At 41.3% G+C, this 16,138-nt stretch overlaps 2 protein-coding genes and 1 non-coding gene across 4 annotated transcripts in view; all 3 read left to right on the forward strand.

Moving 5' to 3' along the window:
* Window positions 1–7,295: 7,295 nt before the first annotated feature.
* Window positions 7,296–16,138, forward strand: part of PPM1E (protein phosphatase, Mg2+/Mn2+ dependent 1E) — a 199,174-nt gene continuing 190,331 nt past the window's right edge. Inside the window, exon 1 of the mRNA XM_068530378.1 lies at window positions 7,296–7,741. Within this exon, the coding sequence (XP_068386479.1) occupies window positions 7,296–7,741 (446 nt within the window). The remainder of the gene's footprint in view (window positions 7,742–16,138) is intronic.
* On the forward strand, window positions 15,237–15,342 carry LOC137755718 (U6 spliceosomal RNA). Its single transcript, XR_011072101.1, has one exon. It is a non-coding gene; the product is annotated as a U6 spliceosomal RNA (small nuclear RNA).
* On the forward strand, window positions 15,342–15,717 carry LOC137755155 (small ubiquitin-related modifier 2-like). Of its 2 annotated transcripts, XM_068531159.1 has the most exons (2): window positions 15,357–15,504; window positions 15,562–15,717. In XM_068531159.1, the coding sequence occupies exons 1-2, from the start codon at window positions 15,357–15,359 to the stop codon at window positions 15,633–15,635; spliced, it is 222 nt and encodes a 73-aa protein (XP_068387260.1). In that variant the 3' UTR covers window positions 15,636–15,717. The 2 variants fall into 2 exon arrangements, with proteins under 2 accessions (XP_068387261.1, XP_068387260.1); XM_068531160.1 differs by having other exon boundaries at window positions 15,342–15,717.

The following is a 16,138-nucleotide window of genomic DNA, read 5'->3' on the forward strand; positions in this document are numbered from 1 at the left end:
ATGATCAATATCACTCGATTCTTGCATGTATTTATTCTAAGCAAATATATAAAGGGAATTAGGGCTTCCCTTGTGGCACAGTGGTTAAGAATCCGCCTGCCAATGCAGGGGACACGGGTTCGAGCCCTGGTCTGGGAAGATCCCACATGCTGTGGAGCAACTAAGCCTGTGCGCCACAACTACTGAGCCTGCACTCTAGAGCCCGTGAGGCACAACTACTGAGGCCGCGTGCTATAACTACTGAAGCCCGCGCACCTAGAGCCTGTGCTCCGCAACAAGAGAAGCCACTGCAATGAGAAGGCCGCGCACCACAATGAAGAGTAGCCCCCACTCGCCGCAACTAGAGAAAGCCCACGCACAGCAACGAAGACCCAATGCAGACAAAAATAAATAAATAAAATAAATAAATTTTTAAAAAATTAGATAACATAGGTTTTTTTAACCACCATATAGTGCTTTTGGTTTTTGCAAAGTGAAAACTAGTAGCAAAATGTTGAAGTGGATTTTTTTTTTGAGTCAATTCGTTTTATTTTTTAATCCTTTTAAAATTAATTTATTTATTTGTCTGTGCCGGGTCTTAGTTGTGGCATGCGGGATCTTCGTTGTGGCATGTGGAATCTTCGTTGCAGCGTGTGGGATCTTTAGTTGTGGCATGTGGGATCTTTTAGTTGCGGCATGCAGGATCTTTAGTTCTGGCATGCAATCTGTTAGTTGCAACATGTGGGATCTAGTTCCCTGACCAGGGATCAAACCCAGGCCACCTGCATTGGGAGCATGGAGTCTTAGCCACTGGACTACCAGGGAAGTCCCTGGAGTCAATTCATTTTAGAAGAACCATTTATTATAGAAGGAATATATTACATCTTTGCCATTTATAGTATCCTCATCAGAAAGTACCATCAACCCCTGCCCTCTTCCTATTTCATAAGCATGTCATAATAAGTTAAAAAAAATTTTTTTGATTCCTCAAAGAGCTAAGCAAGGTAAAAATAAAAGATTGTTATCATTAATGGTTAAAACATTAAGAAAAAAAGTTAGAACCTGTTTTAGGGACTTCTTTGCTTTTTAAGACTGATGAAAATAATGCATGTGGACCTGTTATTACCTGATGTGAATTTTAATTTTGACAGCTGTGGACTCTTGCTGCAGTATGAACATATTAGCCATCAAGAGAAGAGGAATAAAAATTAATATAGCAGTAATATTTTTGGCAGCAAATGGATATGATTTAAAAGTTATATTATTAATCTAGGATGTAGAGGATGTAGGTAGGGTATATTGAGAAGAAAGGAGGAAGATGTTCTTATTTGGAAACATTTATGTGCTCAGTTTTTTCAGTTGACAGGTATTCTCTTGCTCCCTACTAGTCAGTTTGACAACACAATCAAATTAATATCTGAAAAAGTGGGCTTCCCTGGTGGTGCAGTGGTTAAGAATCTGCCTGCCGATGCAGGGGACACGGGTTCGAGCTCTAGTCCGGGAAGATCCCACATGCCGCGGAGCAACTAATCCCGTGCGCCACAATTACTGAGCCTGAGCTCTAGAGCCCACAAGCCACAACTACTGAGCCCACGTGCCACAGCTACTGAAGCCTGCGTGCCTAGAGCCCGTGCTCCGCAACAAGAGAAGCCACGACAATAAGAAGCCCGTGCACCGCAACGAAGGGTAGCCCCCGCTTACCGCAACTAGAGAAAGCCCGCGCAGCAACGAAGACCCAACACAGCTAAAAATAAATAAATAAATAAATAAATAAATAAATAAATGTATATCTTAAAAAGTACTTATATATTAGTTATCCTTCCACCAATTGAAAAAACATGAATGAAAAATTACACATTTTTATATATGCAATATAACATTTGTCATTAGGCCTAGCCTTAAACATTTGCCTAGGCACTAGATCAGAGATATATGTAAGTCCCTCTCACAGTTTCCCCAATTATTATTAACATCTTACATTAGTGAGGTACATTTGTTACAACTGATGAGCCAATATTGACACATTATTATTAACCAAAGTACATAGTTTACACTAGGATTCACTCTGTGTTGTATGTTCTATGGCTTTTGACAAATGTCTAATGATTTGTATCCACCATTGTAGTATCATACAGAATAGTCTTTGCTTCCCTAAAAATCCCATGTTCTACCTATTCATCCTTCCCTCCTTACCCTTGAACCACTGGCAGCCTATTCATAATTTTTAATTCCAGGAAATCATTTACTGCTGACTTCAAGTAAACTCAGTGTTTGAGTAGTACCTTTGAAGACCTAAACTTGCTTTAATGTCAGCTTGATCCATTTATAGTTCTTATATATATATATTTTATCGTTCTTTAAAGTATTATTTGTTATTGTATCAATTGAGATCCAGTTAAGAAAACAGAGGGAATAAAATCAGGAAATTGGTTACACAAGTGATAGAAGAGCTAAAAAGCCAAAAGGGAAGGTGAGGCAGTGTCTTAGTCTGGTTGGGCTGCTAAAACAAAAAAACCATAAATATGGTGGCTTATAAACAACAGAAATTTATTTCTCACAGTTCTGGAGGCTAGGAGTTCCATGAATAGTGTTCTGGCAGATTCAGTGTCTGGCACAGACAGCAGTCTTTTTACTGTGTTCTCACATTTAGAAAGGAGAGGGGTCTCTCTTGGACCTCATCTTTTTTTTTTTTTTTTTTAACATCTTTATTGGAGTATAACTGCTTTACAATGGTGTGTTAGTTTCTGCTTTACAACAGAGTGAATCAGCTATACATACACATATATCCCCATATCTCTTCCCTCTGTGTCTCTTCCCTCCCTCCCACCCTCCGTATCCCACCCCTCTAGGTGGTTGGACCTCATCTTTAATGGCACTAATCCCATTCATGAGGGCTGTGCCCTCATAACCTAATCACTTCCCAAAGGCCCCACCTCCTAATACCTTCACCTTGGGGGTTCGGATTTAAACAAATGAATTTTTGGAGAACACAAATATTCAGTCCATAGCAGGCAAGATTAGGAAGCTAAAACCAGCTACCATCTCTAGGCTGATGGACAAATGGAAGAAGATGTTTCTGGAGCTCAGGGACTGGTGTCACAGACAAAAGCTGGAATTGCAATGGACAGGTTCAGAGGGAGCAAAGCTATAAAGGAGATGCAGCAAGCATTAGGACTGAGGTAGGGGACAGGGAAGAAATATCTTGGCTTTTTTCCTTTCCTTCCACCTTCCAATTTCCTGCTGATGTCGCCCACTGGGCAAATCTCAGCTGGAAGTCAGCTGTCAAGGAAGCTGGTGAATGCAGCTTGAAAGAGTCAGTACCCCTACAATACAGAGGAGAGCAAGGTAGGAGAAGGAATGGATATGAGAACAAAAAAAGGACTAAACAGTAATCAATTCTTTTTAACTTTAAAAATCAACTTTATTGAGGTATAATTTACATACAATACACTTATTTAAAATGTACACTTTATTTTTGACAAGTACACCTATATAACCACCCAGTCAAGATATCAAACATTCTAATCACCCCCACAAAATTCTGTCTTAATCCTTTGCCATGAATCATCCACCCCACATCAGTCCTAGGCAATCACTAATCTGCTTTCTGTTACTATAGATTAGTTTTGCCTATTCTAGAATTTCATATGAATGGAATCATGGAGCATGTACTCTTTTGCGCCTGGATTTTGTTTTACTCAGCATGTTTTTTTTTTTTTTATAAATTTATTTATTTATTTTTTATTTTTGGCTGCGGTGGGTCTTCATTGCTGTGCACAGGCTTTCTCTAGTTGCGGCGAGCAGGGACTACTCTTGGTTGCGGTGCGCGGCCTTCTCATTGTGGTGGCTTCTCTTGCTGAGGAGCGCGGGCTCTAGGTGCGCAGGATTCAGTAGTTGTGGCACACGGGCTTAGTTGCTCCACAGCATGTGGGATCTTCCCGGACCAGGGCTCGAACCCGTGTCCCCTGCGTTGGCAGGCGGATTCTTAACCACTGCGCCACCAGGGAAGTCCCCACTCAGCATGTTTTTGAGATTCACCCATGTTGTTGTGTTTATCAGTAGTTGATTTTTTTTTTTTTTTGGCTGAGTTGTATTCCATTGTATGAATATACCACAATTTGTTTATCCATTCATCTACTGATGGACATCTGGGTTATTTCCAAGTTTGAGCTGTTATGAATAAAATAAAACTATTGAAAAAATTTATATACAAGGTTTTTTTGGTGATGTGTTATCTGTGTATGTGTTTGGTGGATATGTTTTCATTTCTTGTGGGTAAATATTTGGGAGAGGGATTACTGGGTCATATAAGAAACTGCCCAACTCAACAATTCTCTTTAATCTTTATTTTTTAGATTTTTATTCTTTTGGCCGCACTGTGTGGCTTGTGGGATCTTAGTTCCCCGACCAGGGATTGAGCCTGGGCCCTCGGCAGTGAAAGCACTGAGTCCCAGTCACTGGACCACCAGGGAATTCCCCTCTTTAATCTTATAAATATCATCATTACAATGAATGTCTATGAAAGAACACGTGCATTTCCTCCAAAGAGCTAAGGGTTAGAGGGAGAACAATTCTTACGACAAATCTCAAAAAAAAAAAAAAAAAACCTTAAAAAAATTAAAAACACTTAATACATATGCTTTTTATAGCTCAATATTTTAAAATAGACAGCAAGAAAGGGGATTAGGGAAGTATAAGAGGAGAGGAACTAAAGAGGAAAGTAAAGCAATGCAAAATAGTGACTAAAAAGACTTCTTGACGATGGCAAAATCATCCTACACAGCTGCTCTGAGATCCCAGCACTGCTGTCAGCAACCTTCTGGCAAAGCTACTCTGTCAAATGGATGCAATAGGATCCATGCTGATCTTTTGTAAAGAAATATCTTTATTAAACTAAGCAAACACACCTCTCATTTATAGTAATGTGGAGGTGTAGCCTTTTTCTTTTAGTAGTAATGTTTCCCCAACATATAACACTTCCCTTTGATATGTGGGTTGAGTCATAAATTAATGTCACAGATGAATGTCATCTAGGTGAAGGGGGCAACTACATTACAAAATAGGAAGGTGTAGCTGGATGTGAATTGTTACAGTTGACAGCTATGTACTCTTGAACTAAATGTCATCATGTCAAATTCTGAGATATTAAATAGTTGTTGGAATGTAAAATTGTGGACATTTTGATGTTTTGCAGCCTTATAAATTTTGTCAATCTTTCCTAGACATTCTGAAACGGAAATGAACAGGTGAGTTGAAAACAAAGACAAATGAGGAATTTAAAGACTTTCTTGGCATCTCATAAAGAAGTTGCTCTACACTGGTGATGTTTTAAACAAAACACGTATAAATACATTTAGCTTGTCTGGAAACAGACTTATTTATTAGGTCTTTCCATTTACTTTTGAGACAAAAATAAGTAGTTACAGAGGACTCATGTGCATTACTCACTATATGCTTTCTATCGTGTATTAATTAATCTCAAGCTAGGAGAGAATGGATGTCTGTTTTACATGATGCCATAATGTACATTAGTGAGCTCAAGCCATTTACTCTTAAAATAACAGTATCACGTCAGGGATTTAGAATACAGTATTATATGAAAACAGTTGGCAGGGAGACTCCTTCTGCCATTAATAACTGACTAGAAATGGTATTTCAGACCCTAAATCCAACTGAAACCCAGAAACAATAAATGGAGAGGATGGGGTGGATATTTTGTGAACATGTTTTTCAAAGTAGAGAAAGAATCACTATATTTTTGCTGAATTATATGTTGCCATGGACATGGCAGTATGCAGTAATGATGCTGTCATCTATACCGCTGTATAACAACACAGCTTCTCCCTCTCCCACCCCCCTCAGTAAGGCTTGAAAATAGTAGGTTTGTGTGTAGTTTGGTAAGAAAATTAGAATAATTTAAAGTTGTTTCAGTTTCAATCTACAAAAGAAAGAGGCTCAGGGGGATGGGGAAGAAGAGCAAACAAAATGTACCAAAAAATACATATTATGTAATAAAGTCTAATATATATTACGCAGACACTAAAGAAGGGTGTCTTGGTGTGCTGGAAAACTGATGGCTTTGCAGTGAAAAGACCTGGATTTAGTCCTCGTTACATCATTTGCGTGTGACCTTGAGCAAAGTCGCAATGTATTTAAGTCTCAGTTTTCTCATCTATAAAATGGAATCATGGTAATATCTTCTAACTTGAGGCGCTATTGTAAGGATTAAAGGGATGAAAATGACTCGTAAACTATAAAGCCCTTTAAAAATAAACCTTTATAGACGTATTATTACACTGTTGAATCTTCAGAGGCAGAGAAGAGTACAGGAAAAAGGGTCTAGACAGGCTTTGGAAGCTTACAACCTGGGTTCTAATTCCAATGCCATGGCTAGTAGCTTTGACACCTTGAAAAAAGGAAATGTACTTAGGGACTTCCCTGGTGGTCCAGTGGCTAAGACTTCGTGCTCCCAATGCAGGGGGCCCGGGTTCCATCCCACCTGCCGCAACTAAAGGATCCTGCACGCGACCGGGCAGCCAAATAAATAAATAAATATTAAAAAAAAAAAAAGGCGTGTACTTAATCCTGTTTCCTCTTTTTGAGAAATGAGGATAACACCACTTTCTTCACGGAATCAAATGAGAGAATGTAGGCAAAGGAAACTATCACTTGGTAGGTGTTGGATGCCTTCCCCTGCAAACTATTAAACTAGTGTCATCAACAACAAAAGGTGTTCACACTGTGGTATCTTTCAACAGATAAGCACCCTAAGGCAAGGCAGGACGGATAAGGAAAACTGAGGTAAATCCAATCCAAGTGGGAACCAACAGCTAGACCTGGAGATGTCTTAGTTCTGTCTTATACACTGGAGGTTAGGATATCCATACAATGAAGACATTCAGAGTTGGAGAGGGGACAAGTCGAGTGCCCTTTCGACTCCGCGGACTCGACGGGAGGGACCCTGAAATTCTTAATTAGAGCCGGTTGCCATGGCGACAGTCTCTAGGCAGCGTGGGCTGAGCTCTTCGTAGGGCTAGAGGGTGGGCCGTCGCTGGACCCCGCGCGCGCGCCCGCGACCAACTTTCCCTCCAGACCAGAGAGGGGCAGCGCGCTCCGCCTCCGCCCCCGGGCCGCGCACGTCCGGGCTCGGCGGCGCGCACGCCTGCGGGAGCCCTCTCCAAGCAACCTAGTGCTGATCGCTTGTGCCGGTGCGGCAGTTAACCGCCCTTGCAGGAGCCCGTGGCTCGCGAGCAGCCCCCTCCCCTTCCTGGGCTTCCCCCACCCACTTCCCGGTCGGCTCCGGGGCATGAGCAGCGATGGCCGGCTGCAGCCCCGAGGAGAAAACTTACCGGCGCTTCCTGGAGCTATTCTTGGGCGAGTTTCGCGGACCGTGCGGCGGCGGCGAGCCCGAGCCGGAACCCGAACCCGAGTCGGAGCCCGAGCCCGAGCCCGAACTGGTAGCGGCTGAGGCGCCCGAGGCTTCGGTCGAGGAACCCGGGGAGGAGGCGGCCACTGTAGCCGCGACGGAGGAGGGGGAGCAAGAGCAGGAGCAAGACCCCGAGCCCGAGGAGGAGGTGGTGGCGGCGGAGGGCGAGGAGGAAGAGGCGGCGGCAGCCCGGGGGCAGTCGGCCGTGCCACCGCCGCCGCCGCAGCCCCAGCTGCCGCCGCTGCCCCCGCTCCCGCGGCCGCTGTCGGAGCGCATCACCCGCGAGGAGGTGGAGGGCGAGAGCCTGGACCTGTGCCTGCAGCAGCTCTACAAATAGTTAAGTAGCGGGGCTCGGTTGGGGGTGGGCCCGCTGTCCCCGCCGCACCGGCCTCGACGCGGCTCCCTCGGCCCCTCAAACTGCTCTTTTCCGCTCTTCATGCCCCCCCACGCCGGTGCCTGGCGCGGTTAAAAGCGCCCCCGCTGCTCGGACTTGGGCTGTTGTCTGCGAGCTGCCCACGCCCGCCGCGGCCCCCGCGCCTCCTGCCTGGCCCGGGAGCCGCCCCCCGCGCCCTCCCGCCGGGCCCCGTCCCCTGCTTCGCGCTTCTCCCCGGCCGCCCACTTCTTGCTCCACTTCACACACCCTTTCCCCTTCGTGCCTTGGAAGGTCCTTCCTTCCAGTCTTGAGAGCTCCCTCTTCCCAGCTCTCTTCTTCCTCCTGGAGGTTTCTTCCCACCCGGGTCTGTCTTTTCCCAGCCTGAGTCCCTTGTTGTTTGGCGGCGGAGAGACGCGACTCCTTTCTGGGCAGAGCTGCTAGGTGCCTCCTGCGTAACCGCACCAAAGATGATAATCCCAGCCCCAGATGCACAGGAGGAGAGACTGGAGTAGATTTTCTGTCGGGCACTCGGTGTTGAAAGTGTAGATGGCTTAATACACGGAAGCCTAGTATCTTCGTCTAACTCACAATTGAGGGAGGTGGGAAGGAATTGGGAGGGACGGGTAAGCAAAATTTTACATGCGAGCCTTCAGGTGAAAGACAGTTGTAATTCGTTAAAGTGGAAAACTCTGGCTGGTTTGATTAAATTGCAATTAGGTGCAGTATTTTCAGTCCATTAAGTAGATGGGGTAGGGGAGAGAAAGCAGATGGCTTAGCTACACAGATGAAAGTCTAAAATAGAAAGGTCAAGGCTTTTCCTTTCCTCCCAGTTTTTATGGGCTTGAAATAGAAAGTTTACAATTGCTTTTCTTTCTAAATGGAATTGTTCTGAAATAATGACAAAGGAGAATACGAACAAGTTTCCGAGAACACTGGTAAACCTGGGGAGTCTTTCCCCATTCTGCTGATAGTTGTAATGAAAGGTGTTACTCTGTACCCCTCAGAAAGTTTACTACTGCAAGATTCACTGCAGTTAAATTCACTTCTTGGATCTTCTCAAAAACCTAGATTAAGAGAAGGACCTGGAAAGTAAATGTTTTGTCTTTATCCAGCCTAACAGACACCTGATCAAATCACTCTTCCTGTTAAAACAGAGGCTTGTCAATAGGGAAAAAGTATTTAACATGTCTGCTGTAGAAGTGGACTGTGTTGATGTCCCACACTTTATATGCTATTTAAAATTTAATTTTGAAATACTATCTGGTTACCAAAGTAATAATGCTTTTTGGGAAATGCAAAAGATAAAATGGCATGTAATACCACTACCCAGATATAAACAGTATTACCATCTTAGAGTATTTCTTCCTAGTGTTTGTAAAGTATCATAGAAAAGGGCTTATGAAATGTCATTTTTAATACTATATAAAGACACTTAAGATTTCCTGCTTAAAATAAAATGGAAATGTTTACCAAAGTGGAAGGATTTATCTCAGCATCAGACTAATTCTATTTTGACAATTCTTACCTTTACAAATGCAGTTGCAGAATTAAAGAAACACACATTTAAATATTAGAGAAGGTCCATTTTAAAAAAAAGAGTCATTACTTTAGAACAACTTTGAACATGTGCCATTGAAGGTTTTTTAAAAAATGAAATCTATGTAAAGATGATGGTAAGTAGATGTGTGTTTTTCCACATGGAAAGGAAGCAAGATTTTCAATACATGTATAAACTAGAAAAGTATTCAAATTATAAAATGGCCATCTAATTGAGAACAGAAGTTTAGATTTGAAGTAAAACTAGCAAAATTAAAGTTGGAAAACATTATTTCACCTTAAATCAGAGATTTCATCATATATACTGTTTTGTGCAGAAGCTATTAACCTATTTTTATTCAGATATAAAATGGCTGGCTTGTTTATGTAAAGTATCTTCAAGGTCCTTAACAGATTAAAAAAAAAAAAAACCCCAAGTCTCACAGTTTAAAAACACATACTTTTAATGCTTTTATTTTTTATTTTGTTATTTATAAAGGAAAATCATATCACTTAGCCACAAGAATCGAGACTGGAAGACATTGGAGGGATAGATCATTTTCCTGTTCGCTTTATTTTACAGATGAGAGAACTGAGGATCCAGATTCAGAAATGACAAATTATGTACAAATGATTCCAACATTTCCATAATCTCTGAACCTCAGAACTCTCCGACATATTGAAATGTTGGGTTGTCAAATTTCCTAGGAAATACTTTGAAATAATTCTGATTAGGGATATGTTGGAATTGCTAATTTGGAGAAGGTGAAGATTTTTTTTTCCCAAAATATTTTCTCAAATACCCACTCTGTTTATTTTGGGAATTCTTAATATTCTTTAAAACCTCTGTCATGCTTGTCAAATAGTGCTAAAATTCTTAAATGAAGTTACTTGAAATATATATTCACCAATTTCACAGTTGGGACTAATGTAAGAAGAGAATAACACTGCGTATAATAACAGTTTCATGAATCTCTAGCGTGTTTTTTTCTGTTAGTATTTTAGAAATATACAGTATGAAACTGCTAAACAGACAGGTTCGCTGAAGAAGAAAAGGGTGCTTACCTTCTCAATACTGTTTATGTATACACTGGCTGAAATTTTACTTTTAAAAATGTAGTGAATGTCTTTGTCACTATTTTGCTTCTCTCAGAGTTTTTAGAATAAGAACAGCAGATATATTTATCATTCTTCATTTTGGTAAACACAAAGCTTAGGATTAGCTTGAGATAAGCAGTTGCTTAGATAAGTAAAGGATCAAGGTTTAAATGGACAAAATATGGTTATAATTAGCAACTTAAAAGTTTTTCAGTGTTCGGGACAGAATTTTTGCCATTAGGCTTCAAAATAGGAAATGTGTACTTAGATATTTCTCTGCTAGATATAAACATGTAACATTTTGAAAGAAAAATAATTCAAAATGGTAAAACTCCCCTTGGATGAGAAAGATGTCTGTTGTGGGCTATAAATAGTTTTTTTTTTTTTTCATGATTCTTCCAGTAATTTTTTTTTTAAATTTTTATTTATTTATTTATTTATTTTTATTTATGGCTGTGTTGGGTCTTCGTTTCTGTGCGACGGCTTTCTCTAGTTGCGGCAAGTGGGGGCCACTCTTCATCACGGTGCGCGGGCCTCTCACTATCGTGGCCTCTCTTGTTGCAGAGCACAGGCTCCAGACACGCAGGCTCAGTAGTTGTGGCTCACGGGCCTAGTTGCTCCGCGGCATGTGGGATCTTCCCAGACCAGGGCTCGAACCCGTGTTCCCTGCATTGGCAGGCAGATTCTCAACCACTGCGCCACCGAGGAATCCCTTTTTTTTTTTTTTTTAATTCATTCATTTATTTTTGGCTATGTTGGGTCTTCGTTGCTGTGCCTGAGCTTTCTCTGGTTGCTGTGAGCGGGGGCTACTCTTCGTTGTGATGCGCCGGCTTCTCATGCGGTGGCTTCTCTTGTTGTAGAGCATGGGCTCTAGGCGCAGGCTTCAGTAGTTGTGGCCTGCGGGCTCTAGAGCGCAGGCTCAGTAATTGTGGCACACGGGCTTCGTTGCTCCGCGGCATATGGGATCTTCCCAGACCAGGGTTCGAACCTGTGTCCCCTGCATTGGCATGCGGATTCTTAACCCCACCAGGGAGCCCCCCTACATACTTTTTTTGAAGGACCATTTAAACAAGTTTGTTTCAACTAATTAAACCTTAAGAATCAATAATAAATTCATGCAATACTTTAGAACTATATCACTGAATTCGTCTATTACTTGTCAATAAAATATTCCAATGATTTGGAACCTTTAGCTGTTAGTATAAAAATTATCTCCTTTACTCCCTTAAACTAAAATGCCCCCCCAAGAGATTAAAATAAATACTTTCTAATGACATAATATTAGGATTTCTGAGGTTAATGAATCTCTTTGAAAAGGTGGAGGTGAGATATTTTATAACTTGAAATAATTTACAAATAAAATTTACAGCTGATCTTGTAGCAGATATGAATAACCTTGGATAGGCTACATGGGTCAATACTGTATTCTATTTCTCTATATTTTACTGGGGATAAATCTATTTGTTTTAACCCAGCAGAAACAAATACTCTGAAGTCTTTATTAGAACTGTATGTCATTACGTTTTTAGAGCAGTTTTTTTCCTTAGTTGTTCATTTAGTCTGGGTTGGACTTCTCAAGGGGGAGACAGATATCCCAGCAGCCTGACAAAGTTAAGTACTTACACATGGTTTACAGTAGTAATGAGGGTGGGCACTTTAAAAATGGCTTGGAAAAGAAAATCATTGTTTATAGTTACTAATAATTCAGTTATATTGAGTTATGTGCCTCATTAATGACTTTGAGATAGGTTAGAAAACCATTAAACTTTGTCTATGTATATATATGGAAAAATACATGGATGCAAGTTATACTACTCATTTAGAATACCTTTTTTTCGTATTAAAAAGTAGTAAGAAGTAGCAAAAAGAAGACAATAAATACCAACCATTCAGTGTAAGCCATACTTTTCAGGTTTTTCTTCTGCCTCTCAGGCTGCCACTTCTCTGTGAGCTTTTAATACTCTGCCTAACCCTTTTATATTGGTGTTTGGTCCTTGGCCTTTTCTTTCTTTCTTTTTTTAAAAAAAATATTTATTTATTTATTTGGTTGTACTGGCTCTTAGTTGCAGCAGGTGGTCTCCTTATGGTGGCTCACAGGCTTCTTAGTTGTGGCTCACTGGCTCCTTAGTTGCAGCACATGAGCTCCTTACTTGTGGCAACTGGGCTCCTTAGTTGTGGCAGGCAGACGCCTTAGTTGTGGCATGTGAACTCTTGCTTGCGGCATGCATGTGGGGTCTAGTTCCCTGACCAAGGATGGAACCCGGGCTGCCTGCATTGGGAGTGTGGAGTCTTATCTACTGTGCCACCAGGGAAGTCCTGGTCCTTGGCCTTTTCAAGTCTGGTTGACTTATTTGTCTGTAGTGAACATCAATCTCTCCCATGATTGTGGTTATTGTAGTTATTCTAATGGCTCCCGACTCTGTCTCCGTCCCTGCTTTGACTGCTAATTGAATGGCTCTATCTAGATGGCTAAATATCTTCTCAAATTAAACTGTCCAAAACTGAATTTAATCCTCCACCTCCCTCTCTCTCCCCTGCAGAAGACAAAACTAAAACCTAATTCTCTTTTTGGTGGGTTCATCCCTGATTTCTCCTTCTCTCACCCTCACATTCAGTCAAATTTTGCCTTATAAATATCTCATAAATATGTCCTTCACCATCCCCACTGTTACTGTCATCTCTTCCAGTCTTACTCTTCAAAATATTCTCCCCAGTGTAGCCAGTGATTCCTCTAGAGTCTAGATTATGTAGATTGACTAATTGTCACCCACTGCTTAAACATTTTTACTCTTTCCCTGGAGTTAGCCAAACTGTGAGGTCAAAGGCACAGTCCTCCAGAAAGCCAGGTCTGCCTGAGGCAGAAGTTTGCAAGGAGTTAGGGTCGAAATACAAAGTTAGAGGGAAGAGTTCACAGAAGACCACCCTCACTTCTGACACTGACTATAAGTTTGGGGTTTCTCAAAAACACCTCCAGATTTGATAATTCACTAGAAAGAACTCGCTGAAAGCTATTATATTAATGGATTATGGTTCATTATAAGGAAAAGATACAAATTAGAACCAGCCAAAGGAAGGGATGCATGAGATGCTATCTAGAAGGGTTTCAAATGTGAAGCTTCCATTGTCCTCAGGAATGTGTTTCTCTCTCATGGAGTATTGCCAACCCAAGAAGCTCACCTGAGCTGCAGTGTCCAGAGTTTTTATTGGGACGTACTGATTGATTGCTCACATGGTTGAACTTAGTTTCCAGTCTCCCCTCAGGCTGATACCATGTGATCCAAGGGGCCCACCTGAATAACGAAGACAATCCTGTTACTTTAGAAATAGGGATTTAGAGGTTACTCCCAGGAACTGAGGACAAAGGCCAGACCTCTTTTTGGGCAAAGCCAATTATTTACTGTACACCTTCATCACCTATTTCTCCATTGCCCTCCAGATAAAATCCAAACAAAGCTTTATAATCTTATCAGCCTCATCCCTGAATCACTATCCACCCACTCCATCCCACCTCTAGAAGCTACGCTTCAGCTGTTTTAGACTATTAATATATTAGTTTGAATGTGCTGTGTTTGCTCTTACTTCTGCACCTTTGGATATAACATACTATTCCTTCTTCTTGATCTACCATGCTATCCCACCCTCACCTCACCCAGTCCAATCTCTTACCCATTCTTTAGGTCTCCATTTAACATCACTTCCTTTGTTCACCAACCTCACACATAATGAGTTAGGTGTCTCTTCCACATCCTCTTACAGAATACTCAGTGCTTATTCCTTTTGTAGCACTTGTTTAATTTATTATTTTTTTGTCCACAAATATTTATATATCTTTTACTTGACTAGTGGTCTTCAAAATAAGGTGTACCCAAAATAATCCATTTCAGTGAAGGAATAAAATATTAAAATCTTTTTCCTTGTATACAAAATATGAACTTAAGGGAATTCCCTGGCTGACCAGTGGTTTGGACTCAGTACTTTCACTGCCGTGGCCTGGGTTGAGTCCCTGGTGAGGGAACTAAGATATCCTGCAAGACATACGGTGTGACCAAAAAAAAAAATGAACTTAGGTGCTAGTAATACTTGATGTGGGAAGCATGCAGTCTTAGCCGGAGGTAACTCCTGGAGGAGACAGTATGTCTCTCACAAAAAGCAAAGCCCTTACCTTGGAATACACTCTTTTTCCCAGGCCTGAGGAATGTAAAAGAGATTAGCTAAGCTATCTCAAGCCAGGAGACCTCAGGGAACTGAGAGTCCTGGTTGTTCCCTATGGCTGGGGGCTGTGTGTGAGCCTGGTTAAGGGAAGATAATGTTCAAGGATAGTTGTTGTAAACTTGTTGACGTCCATGGTAGTGACTGAACTGAGACGATAAGCAATTCCATGGGATTATTGTCTAATAATAAGTTCCTTTTCTGTCTATATAAGATTCAGTAAATTCTAAATAAAGTGCCTAGCAACCATCAGTTGTCTTGGTCCTTCTGACCCCATTCTCACGGTGCTATTCAGTCCCTTACCCCTCTCCATCGGGACCTGGAAGACCCCCTGCGGTGGCCGGACCATCGCAACTTGATATATTGATTGAGGTTGGCAGCTTGTTCTGTATGACAGCTGACTTCATGTCAGACATGGTAAATGAGGTATCCTGATGAAGTGCAAGTTTCTTAGCTTAGAAGAGTTGACAGTGGCACCCTTACTCCAGTTTTCAGAACATTATGAATTATTGCAGTTTACCTGCTCTGATTAAATCGATTCATTGATTATATTTACTGGTTTTAACAAAATTAGCCCTTACAAAATAGACAATTGACTTTAAAGATTCCTGCAAAGTGCTCGCTTTGACAGCACATATACTAAAATCGGAAGGATACAGAGAAGATTAGCATGGCCCCTGCACAAAGATGACACGAAATTCGTGAAGCGTTCCTGAGGAGACTCTGGTGCTCGCCATGGCTGACGAAAAGCCCAAGGAAGGAGTCAAGTCTGACAACAACGGTCAAAATAATTTGATGGGGCAGGATGGTTCTGTGGTGCAGTTTAAGATTAAGAGGCATACACCACTTAGTAAACTAATGAAAGCCTATTGTGAACAACAGGGTTTGTCAATGAGGCAGATCAGATTCCGATTTGATGGGCAGCCAATCAATGAAACAGACACACCTGCACAGTTGAAAATGGAGGATGAAGATACAGTAGATGTGTTCCAGCAGCAGACAGGTGTCTACTAAAAAGGGAACCTGCTACTTTACTCCAGAATTCTGTTCCTCCAGGCCAAGGAGACATTCTCAATTAGAAAACTGCAATTTGGTTCCACCACATCCTGACTCCTGCTGTGTAGTTTCTCTATTCTTTCATTTTCCTCTTCCCCATTCCTTTATTGTACATAAAGTAAATGGTGTATATGCACAAGCATATTGCATTTTTTTTAAGTAAATGGCCAATGGTATGTTTTGATTGACATCAAATGGAGATGGAATGGGGAAAAATACTGGTTCTGTGAAAATACCCGCTTTTGTCCATGAGTGGCATGCTCATCAGCTCTTATCTTTATATTCCAGTAAGTTATTTTGCTCTCACTGTTTAACAAAAAAAGAACAACATAAAAATTCTTGCATACCTTGTTCGATTGGAGAATTTTAATGTTTTTCATTTATCATTGTAAAACCAAGGACAGTTTTACAACTTTTTTGTATGTAGCTGTTACATGTTCATGTTACAATCTGTCTTTAAG

This window comes from Eschrichtius robustus, chromosome 20 (genome assembly GCF_028021215.1).
Source record: "Eschrichtius robustus isolate mEscRob2 chromosome 20, mEscRob2.pri, whole genome shotgun sequence".
Classification (NCBI taxonomy): Eukaryota; Metazoa; Chordata; class Mammalia; order Artiodactyla; family Eschrichtiidae; genus Eschrichtius; species Eschrichtius robustus.

What these genes read in the sequence shown, in the direction of transcription:
- LOC137755155 (XM_068531160.1), top strand. Translation starts at nt 15,357, where the DNA reads ATGGCTGACGAAAAGCCCAAGGAAGGAGTCAAGTCTGACAACAACGGT.